The 9,986-nt window shown below is 47.3% G+C and overlaps 1 protein-coding gene across 1 annotated transcript; it reads right to left on the bottom strand.

Moving 5' to 3' along the window:
* Positions 1-5,056: 5,056 nt before the first annotated feature.
* Positions 5,057-7,806, bottom strand: RPL29 (ribosomal protein L29). The gene is made up of 4 exons (XM_074836382.1): positions 7,707-7,806; positions 7,387-7,431; positions 6,538-6,602; positions 5,057-5,249 (listed from the first exon to the last, which is right to left on the bottom strand). Exons 2-4 carry the CDS (start codon positions 7,421-7,423, stop codon positions 5,136-5,138), a joined length of 216 nt encoding a protein of 71 aa, XP_074692483.1. The 5' UTR covers positions 7,424-7,431; positions 7,707-7,806; the 3' UTR covers positions 5,057-5,135.
* Between the last annotated feature and the right edge of the window lie 2,180 nt (positions 7,807-9,986).

Here is a 9,986-nt window from a genome sequence, read left to right as displayed (position 1 = left end):
TTTCCTTAAAACCCAAGATATTTTGGGAACAATCCTAATGCAAACATCTGGGTGAACTGCTCAGAGGGGTCTCCCCAAGGGTCCCAAGCCCCCAGTGCCATAGTTCCCACTGATTCAGTAGAACTTGCAGGTGTACCTGAAGCCAACAGACACAGAAATGTGTTGGGTCAAACAACCCTGTGACAGGAAATGTTCTTGAGTGTTACCATCTTCTGCTTCCAGTGAATCCATAGCCTAGAGATCAAAAATAATAATTTTCCACCTCCCCAGTGTAGCAGCAGAAGTCATTTCCCACTGAGAGCTGCTTCTGAGGACACAGCTGAAACATTATACCCCAGGCCTGGGAACCTCCACAGAGTTGAAAACACCTGGGCTTTGGCCATGAGCCAAGGTGACACCAGGTCTCCCCATTCAGTCCACAGGCAACCCACCACCACACGTTCACATCACATCTCAGCAGGCATCACCAACAGCCCCATCATCTTCCTCTGTCCCAACATCCAAGAAGGACATCTCCAAGATACTCTCCACTGCTTACCGATAGCCTTTGGCTCACTGAAGGGTGAACAAGAGAAGAAATAAGGTTAATTCCCTACCTTCAGTCAATTTGGTGGCTTGGAGGAAGCTTGGATTCTGCTGTGACCCCAGGGAAATGGATGACTCCAGAGCCACCTGGCCACGTGCCTTGGCTCTCCCCCCTTGGTTCAATGGCACAGGCAGCAGCAAGCCACGACCTCGCTGGCTGCCCACACTTTTCCAAGAGTAAAACAGGAAAGGTGGTGGCTGGAGAGAAAGGACAATGGTTTTGTAGCAGCTGAAACTTGTCCCTAGAAGAGCAGACACACTGGTGCTATTTGGGCTTTTTTAGTCCATAGACCAGAGGTGCCAGCAGGTCAGCACGCTCTCTGCATGAAGTCAGAAAAACTGCTGCGAGACCCGTTTGCCTTAACACACTGACTGTCTTCCAAGATAAGACAATAAACACTGTGGGGTGTGGGTGCTGTGGGTGGATTTCAGTGTTGGCTAAAACACGGGAACAACTGCATTAGGAATGCAACGTGACATGACAGGGCAGCAAGTGGGTTAGATGGCTGAAAAAACAGTAACCAGTACAGGATCAGCCTGGTTGAAGGCTCCACAGAGGGGATGTGCCAAAGATGAATGAAAACCACCTAAAGGAGTCCACGTATCTACACAACTCCAAACAAATTTGCAGTTTTCCCTGCACATGAACTTCTGGTGCCCAAAGCCTTTAAGAAACATCTCCACATGCACTTTTTTTAGGGGAAAAAAAAAGTCATTGAAATAATCATTTTTTTAAAAATCAGGGAAAAAGCCATTTCCTGCTCTCTAAAACAGTCCCTTCATCTCTGTCATCTTAACCCCCAAGCTGAGACAGGAGCTGTGCTGGTAGGTGACAGCAGCCAGTGCAACCAGACACAGCCACAGTTCTCAGGCCATCTGATCTATTTGCTTTCGCTGGTAGTAGATTTAATTCCTACCCTGCTTTGCAGCTTCCCAGTGTATTTGAGGCCTCTCTTCAGTCCCCAGTAAAACTTTGCTATGAGAGGAAGATCTGAGGACATTTTGTATGCATCCCCCTAATAAAACCTCTGCATCTCACCTACAGTCATACATCTGCCACCAGAGCAGCGGCAATAGGTGAGCTCAGGTGCATCAAACATCTCACTGCGCCAAAGCCCCTGTTGTGTAGAAACACCTGCAACAGCCTTGAAACTTGGGTTCTGTTCACTGCTTTTTACTTGAACACACTACTGAAAGGTGGTAAAGGGGGACAGAGCAACACATACCCAGCCCTACTTTTCATTTTCACCGTGAACATCAAGATCCTCAGTGAATACTCTGCCCCATCAGAGCATTTTGCAGTGTGCTGATTTCTGCTCGCCGGCTCAGCTCCATGGCTCACCTTTGCCAAATTGATTCAGTATCTGGTTACACACCCTTTGCTCCGTTTTTTTTTCTTCTTAGTCAAAGGGAAGAAAGGAGCCAAACTGGAACTTGATACCAAGTCCTCTTAATTGCAAAGGGGAGATCATCTGTAGCAAGTATGACGTACAGCAGCAGCAAGCATGAAATGTATAACCTCATGTAGAGCAGTAACTGAGCAGAGAAATGCCCTCAAGCTCATTGGCCTCCTGCAGGATACCAAGGACTTAATCATAAGAGCTTTGAAGTTTTTACATGTCAAAAGTGACAGAGGTCTGCATAATGGGAATAGTTTCAAGTGGGCCACAGCTGCCAGTTCTGTCTCCTGGGCTCTGTATATGTAATCCTCCCAAAACGGATCTTCAGTCTCACTTCATCAACAGAACTTATATGATTTCACAAGGCAAGTGAAAGAGGATGAAGACACAAGGCCATGTTGGCACAGATTCCCCTTTGCAGCTTTCCCTTCTGCGCAGGGACAACTTCTACCACAAGGAGGAAAGTTGTGGACTTAGCTGTCACAGGGTTAGAAAATGCAATAGGTGATCAACTGCAGGAACACCCTGTGTGCAGGCAGCAGACAACAACAAACCTGACACCAAGCCGCTGTGGAAGCTCACAAAATTCCTGTCTCTTGCTACACAATGATGCCTGGATTAAGGTTACGTTCCGTGGTGCTGCATTTTGTCACGCAGACGCTATTTTGGTCAGAAAGTCAGCAAGCCCATATTTGGGAAGCTGTCCCACTGAAGGGCAGCATGAAGGGCAGCGAGATGAAAAGGCTGCTTCTGAAGGCAGGCCTGAAGGAGCTGCCTGGAGCCACAGGAAGCCCAAATCTCCCTCTCTGCTTCTTGTTAACATGCCAACATCCTTTTCTCAGCCTGACCCTTGCCTCTTTCTTCCCTCAAGCCGCATCCTGTGAGCAAGCTACACTCTCAATACAAGCACTCTGGGGAAGACACCAAGAGGGTTTAGAGACTAAATCGCCCTTCTTAGACAGAAGAGTCTTAGTGCTAGAGGTTTAAAATGCAGAACTTAAAACAGGTTGGATATCTGCAGACACATGGGTGAAGGGTGTAGCCTGACAAACACCAAGTCCTCTCTTCAGAGGCTTTTTTCTTTCACTCTTCTTATCACAACACGTATCTGCAGCAAACTGACTGTCACTTACACAGCTGGACCAGGCACTTTGTCTTCTCCAACAGCAGCAGCAACCTGAGGACGCCTCCCCACGCTAGGTCTGCCAGCCCTGTCAAGGGCTGCCGGGCAGCTCTGGGCCAGGGGCTGAGGTTGCCAGATGTGCATGCTAACCTGAAGCACAGCTACGCAACCTTGCCTTTGTAGACAAACCTGTTCAAGCAGGGCAGGCACCAGTCACACAGCTCGAGACCTCTGATACCCACAAGCACTCAGGTACCACTGAGGCCAAAGCGCTGTGCATCTCTGGGTGACCTACCTCTTGCCAAAAAAAACCTCTCTGGGTAGGATTAACACCATGAGGGACCTCTCGCCAGTTGACCTTCTGGTGTGCCTGAGGGCAGCAGAGACCAGACCACGCTGTCTTGACTATTTAGCACTCTACCTGGTGGTATGAGCCCTGTGACTGCACACTCTCTCCAGCACAGCACCCCTCCTGACCAGCACGTTGCTCTCGCACAGCAATTAAGTTCTTTCAGCTGACAAGCATCAATCTCCGCAACAGTCCAAGAGATGCACATGGAAGGAACCAGACAGCTGAGGGTTGCAGACTTCCCTCAGACTTTAAAAGCCCTCAACTCTTGAGGTTTAAGTTTGTAAATCTCCTTATATTGCTTGGTTTAGGGCTGTGGTATTTTTCATCTGTCAAAAACAATTAAAAAGTGGAAACTGGGAAAAGACTTTTGAATTGAAGCCATAAAGAACTCAAAATATTTACCTTGTTTCAAAGTAACATTGCGTTTTGGCAATTGGCTAAACTATTTTTTAAAAAAATAATCAATTACATTAATTGGAAGTTTTGGTTGAATTATTTTTTTCTTTTTATCCATGTGTTCTGCTGCTCTACTGCAAAGTCAGAAGATACTTGCAAACTTCCAGCCCTCGTGTAGATTCGTGGATTTACACCACCAGGTGGACAAACATTGGCACTGCAATTTCAGGAACAGCTTGCTGCATTTTAACAGGCAACTCATTTCAGTAACATAAAAGCACCTCTTGAACCAGCTTTGCTGGCTGGTGGGACATGGAGAGTGAAGCCCTCTCCTATCTACAGAAGCACAGCAGTAACAAAACCAAAACACCCCTCGAGCTTTTGAATGTTAGTCCCCTCATCTCACCAGTCAGCACATTTCATCAGATAGGTACTTTTTTTGTTACTGGAATGAAACACATCCACTAAAATATAGTAACTATTAAAATAGGGATATTTTATATAGTCCTAAAACCTTACACACTCCCACGGTAGCTCCATTATATGTGTTACATATTCAATACTTTGAAGTATTTCAGAACACAACATACACCAATTCTAACACAAATTGCTATGATCCAACGCCGCAGCTAGCACTCATTACCCTCCCATTTTTCAGGATTTCCACAGCTGTAACTACCTTACACCTGGACAGCAAAGCAGCAGACACATAACAGTCCTTGGAAATCTCATCTTGCTGTACCAACAGTAGGGACTATCATAAAAATCATGGCACGTGAAAACTCTGAACACGCACACCAATATCAAAAATAATTTTACCTGTATTGAATACTGTCACCCAAGAGTCCAGGCAACACTGGCTTCAATTTGCACAAAACCAAATGTTTTCCTGTTTAAATTTTATAACTTCACTCTAACCATTTCACAACTTGAAAATAGACTTTGAACTACTACTAAATGCTTATGATCTGTACCAATGATTACAGTAGAACAGCACTAAGGACAGAGCAGCTGTTATACTTTCTGTGTGCGGAGGCTGACAGTATTAACACAAAACCTCTCCAGAGCTCTGTTTGGCTTGATCTGTCGAGGAACAAACACACACACTGGTCCCTACACACCGGCTTGATACACAACTGGCAGCTAAAATACAACTCAAGCAAGGCTTCTGTAGGGTTCTCCTCAAATTTGGGAGGCGAAGACTGTTACATCCAATTTTATTGTTATAAAAATGCTGTAACACACATGCCAATAGGAAAACTGGTTGTCTTAAACCACATCAGTCCTTTTTCTGTTGAGCAGCCTGCTTGGCATTGTTGGCCTGCATCTTCTTCAGCCCCTTTTTGTTGTGTTTCTTTGCAAACCGCATGTTCCTCAGAAACTTGGGATCCACCTATAAAAATAAGGAAAAAATAAGCCATATTGTAGAAGGGACATATGTAAAAACATATATCTCCAGATTGTTCCAATTATTCCCAAATGCTGGCTGTGACTAATTCAGATTTTTTTTCTAACTTATTACATCAACAAAATTATTTTAGCCATCTGTAACCATCCTTTAGCTAGCTATTTTCCTTAATTTCCATAAATAAACAAGCTCACCAAAAATCCTAGCAATAAACATACAGAAAGAATAGGGCAAGTTGAGTAAAGCTGTAAACAACACAGATTTCATTTCCATGTCACAATACATTCTGGATCTGAAGTACCACAAACCAACCTTGGCAGGTGAGCACATATACATGTAATCCTTGCGCAAAGACCAAGGCCGCTTCCTCAGGCCGTTCTTTTTTACATTAAAGGAAAAAAATACCAGCATAGAGAAGAGTAGCTTCCCAGTTTTTGTCAGCTAATGGCTGGCTAACACATCCTGTCATGGCTAGGATAAATTCTCAGAACGATCAGCTATGTTGCACTGAGAAACTTTTGCTATTTTACTGTAAACAACATTTTAACTGGCACAGATGAGTATCTGAATTTTGTCATCTGAACTCATGTGTACGCAGTGCAAGGAGGCAGACTCAGGCTATCTGCAAGAGGGGGCAGGACTTGAACCCTCACTGAGCTATGCAGAAGACAAGCTTTTACATCACATCCAAAAAGCTGATAATCACATCTACAAAGCAAACAGAATCACAATCCTCCCCAAAGCCAAAATGTCCTGTTTTCACTTTCAAGTGTGAGAAAGATCCTGTTAAATCACTTGTCTAATCTCAGAAAAACCAAAATGCTGTCATTTTCTTATGTAGTGTCCAGAAACACCAATTTCACTCATCTTCTGAGTTAGATTCTCTGGATTAGTACACATGGTAAAATAATATTGAAGGGTAAAAAGAAGCAGGAGACACAGCAGGACTCAAAAGGGAGAAGTGCTATCCAACTGGGACGTGTTTCACTGGAAGCAGCAGTTAGTGACACCCACCTGAGCACAACAGAGACAAAATTGGCCACTAACTAAAAAGCAGTTTTACAGACACATAAGGGCGGATTTCATGTGTGTTAGAAATATCACAGCTGCATGTAAGGTAAAAGATGAAACAGAAACCCACAGTGGTTCCGACCATCTGAAACACAAGCCCTTGTCTGCAAAAACTGTCACACAAAATAATAAAAATACTGGATTTTTTCATGCTTAAGCCTCAATGGCTTAACAGCCTGGGAATATCAACAGAAATACTCACCCCTTTGAGAGATTCGTATCTATGGGATCTGGGTTTCTTGATGCCATTTCTGTGCCACTTACGGGCTATGTGGAAGAGCAGAAAACAATTTAAATTACCATTATTTCCATTATTAAATAGCTGCATTTGCTTACCTTTAAGTCCCGCTGACCCTATCAAAATGATGCGGAACAGAAAATTTTCTAACCCTTTCTATCCAAACTAAAAGCAAATTAAGAACGCATCTCTATTCTCAACCCTCCGCACCCTGTGCTCTCAGCACTCTGAGTTTCTAACCCAAGGATTTCAGGCTCCTCATTAACTAATAACATACCAATGGCAACACCACTAGCACAGTAAGAGGCCTCCGTTACTAAGCAGTTCAAGCACTTGTGGTTAGTGTTGAAGGGCATCATCGTTCACTGTGCAAAACCAAGCAGAACCTACTCGTGAACTCTGCTAACTTAGAGATTTGATGAAAAAAACCCAAACAAGAACGATTTTATCACTGGGGTCACCTTTGGATGGCAAAATATCACAGGCTGAATACCGCTCAGTAATGCGCTTAGTTCGAGCATATGAAACGTGATTTTTTTTTCCTGCTTATGTATTATTTTTATATTGAGCCCAAACAGGTCCTGACTCCTGCAGAGCTCTTTTCGTTAAACATCCCGTTCAATCTCTGCGCACCGCCACGCTCCTTCCCTCGTGAGCTTATCTCGCTGCAAAGAGAAATAAAGGCGGCCTGGGCTGCCATAACCGAGCAGGTCGGAGCAGTGGTCGCAGCCCTGGGCCACCGCCGGCAGCACCCCCGCTCCCCGCCCAAGCCCCGCAGCGGCTCCGCGCCGCAGGACGCCGAGCCCGGCTTACACTGGTTGTGCGTGGTGTGGTTCTTGGACTTGGCCATGGCTGCACCTGCAGGACGAAGAGAGAGCGCTCAGCCGGGGAGGGCTCCGAGGCACGTCCCGTCCCCCGCCCAAAGCCGCACCGGCGCTCTCCCGCCGCGGCACCGGTACCGACCCCCAGCTGCCGGCCTCCCGGCCCTCTCCCGCCACCCCAGCCCACGACAGGCCCCGGCTCGGCCTCGCCCCCCCGCAGCCCGGTGGGGTCGGCTCGGGCTCGGCCCACGGAACCGCCCGCCACCCCCCGCGGAGCGCGGATGGAGCCGGATGGCGCCGAGCGACACCCACCGCCGCCGCTGGGCCGGAAGAGAAAGGCGTGCCGCGGGGGCTGCTGGGAAATGGGGCCGCGGGACGGAACTCCGGTGCGCAACAGGCGCCGCCCGCGAGACGTTCCGCTCGCGCGAGGTTCCGCCCGGCGGCCTGTGCGCTCCCCTTCCGCTCCCCTTCCCGCGCTGCCCGTCTCTGCTGCCTCATGCACCGGCCCTGGGGCTGTGGGTCCCTCCGGCCCCGCAATAGTGGGGCCCCTGCCCCGGTACCTGAGCGGGACGGTCCCCTCACTGACACGGTCCCCCCACCAACACGGCCTCTCCCAGGCCGCGCGGCGCAGGCGGGTGGCGCTGAGACCCGAGGCCACCATGGCGCTTGGTGGCACTGCCTGGTCGCCGGAGGCGAGGGGCCTCAGCCCGTGCCCGGCTGAATTCGGGCGCGATTTATCTGCGTGTTCAGCTCTGCGTGCCACGCTCCGACAATAAAATCTCACGCAGGGTGTTTTCTTCACAGCAGATTCATTAAACACCGTTCATTTCTATTTGTATGAAGGGCAGACCCTTGTGGAAAGGCCCCAAACCCTGACAATTTGCAGCTTTGGCTGCGCCACCTCGATGACTCCCCAAAACCCGCCTGGGCCCAGCACGACTGCAGCTGTGATAAAGACCCAGCTCAGCGCAGGGGCGTTTCGTGCTGTGTCTGTGTCCGGCCATGCTGGCCTGCGAGTTTAGCCTCGCTTCTGCAAAATATACAGAGACTTAGATACTTTAGTATCTGAAAGACACTAAAATGATGACTAAGATGGGCAAATGAAGCTGTGTCTATCCACAGTGCAGCTGCTTTGCAAAAGCACCAACCAAAGCAGAGCACTGAGGCCACGGTCCTTTGATGGCAGCAAGACCAAGCGTTGTTGGCACAGGCAGCCCGGCTGGGGGGGAGTGGATCCAGCTGCCAACAGCCGAGGGTTGGAATTGAGTCTCATGGTAGCTCCTGCTACCCCAAATGCAGGAAGATTTGTGATATGGCTGTCGGGGAGCCCAGCGCTGGCAGCGCCACTGCGGACGGCTGGGTGTGGGCTGCCAGCGGTGACGCGTTTGTGGTTATGGATTGAGGCATCTCGCATGGGGAAGCGTGAAAGGAGAAAGGGAACAAAAGGCTGAGCTTGCCCAAGCCCATTGGGTTATCTGCATACGAACGGCAGCGTTTTGGTCCAGCATTTTGAAACCTTTGAAAAACAAGTGGAAAAGGCCGAAGCCTTTCTGCGGCACAGTAGAATGGAAAAATACTGCCATCTTTTTATGGCATTGCCTTTATTTTAAGATGAGAGGCACAAGTGAACTGCCTAAAATAACCTGGATTGGAAAAAATAGTACCGAGACCAAAGTCCCTGGACCAGTACATGGGAGAGAGAGCCACACTGTTTTTTTTCAGTGACTGATTGCTTGCAGAGCAATTAGCTACTCTGCTTCAAGTTCAGATACCTGTGAACAAGCTCATCCTATTACAAAAATGAGGAAAAATAAATTATCCTTGATAGACAGGTAACGCTGATGAAACTGAAATGAAAACAGGCAGGAAAAAGGAAGCTAATACAATTTAATTTCAGTTTTTCTCTTATTTCCAGGAAGACCTAAGCTGCAAAATGTCTTTGGCTTAAGTTTTTTTCATTCTGAGCAGCTATTATTATTATGTGTAAAACTAGATGAAAATAGCAATATTCTTTTACTGGCATTTTGCAGTTGGAATATGAGGTTCTCCACAAAATCCTCCTCCATGCACAAACTTCTGACTTTTTAAACTGTTTTTTAAAATTCTTTCCACTGTAGTGAGCTGCGGTCTTAAAATATTCGGACATCCCTGTGGCCAGCTAATCACAGCCAACAGCAGAGAGAAAGCCTGACTTCCCTGATAACCCAAAGAGCCGAGCTCAGTGGAAGATAAAACTGAATCCCAGCAGCATGTTCGCCTCCACTGCATTGCAGAAGGCAGAAAGAAATATGCTGCCAGACCCCCTTATCTTGGCCATTAGATTATGAAAACTCTTGGTCTTTTTCACTCACTTCTGAGCCTTCCTTTGTAGGAAGAAACAGAACGGTTTATTTTATGGTTTCAACTATCTTTTTCAAGTTCTTTCAGTATCTCACTGCAATTAATGCTGTCAGAGCTCCCTGGGAGTCTTTCACAGCTGCTGCTGGGGCCACATGAGACAAGCAGTCAGGCAGGTGTGGATTAAAGAAGCTGTGCTCGATGCCCAGGTGATATATAAGACCCACAAGCCAAATTATTAAAATAAAACTCTGG

Source organism: Strix aluco, chromosome 11 (genome assembly GCF_031877795.1).
Source record: "Strix aluco isolate bStrAlu1 chromosome 11, bStrAlu1.hap1, whole genome shotgun sequence".
NCBI classification, from domain to species: domain Eukaryota; kingdom Metazoa; phylum Chordata; class Aves; order Strigiformes; family Strigidae; genus Strix; species Strix aluco.
The sequence above is the reverse complement of the archived record's forward strand: the minus strand, read 5'-3'. Positions and strand labels throughout refer to the sequence as shown.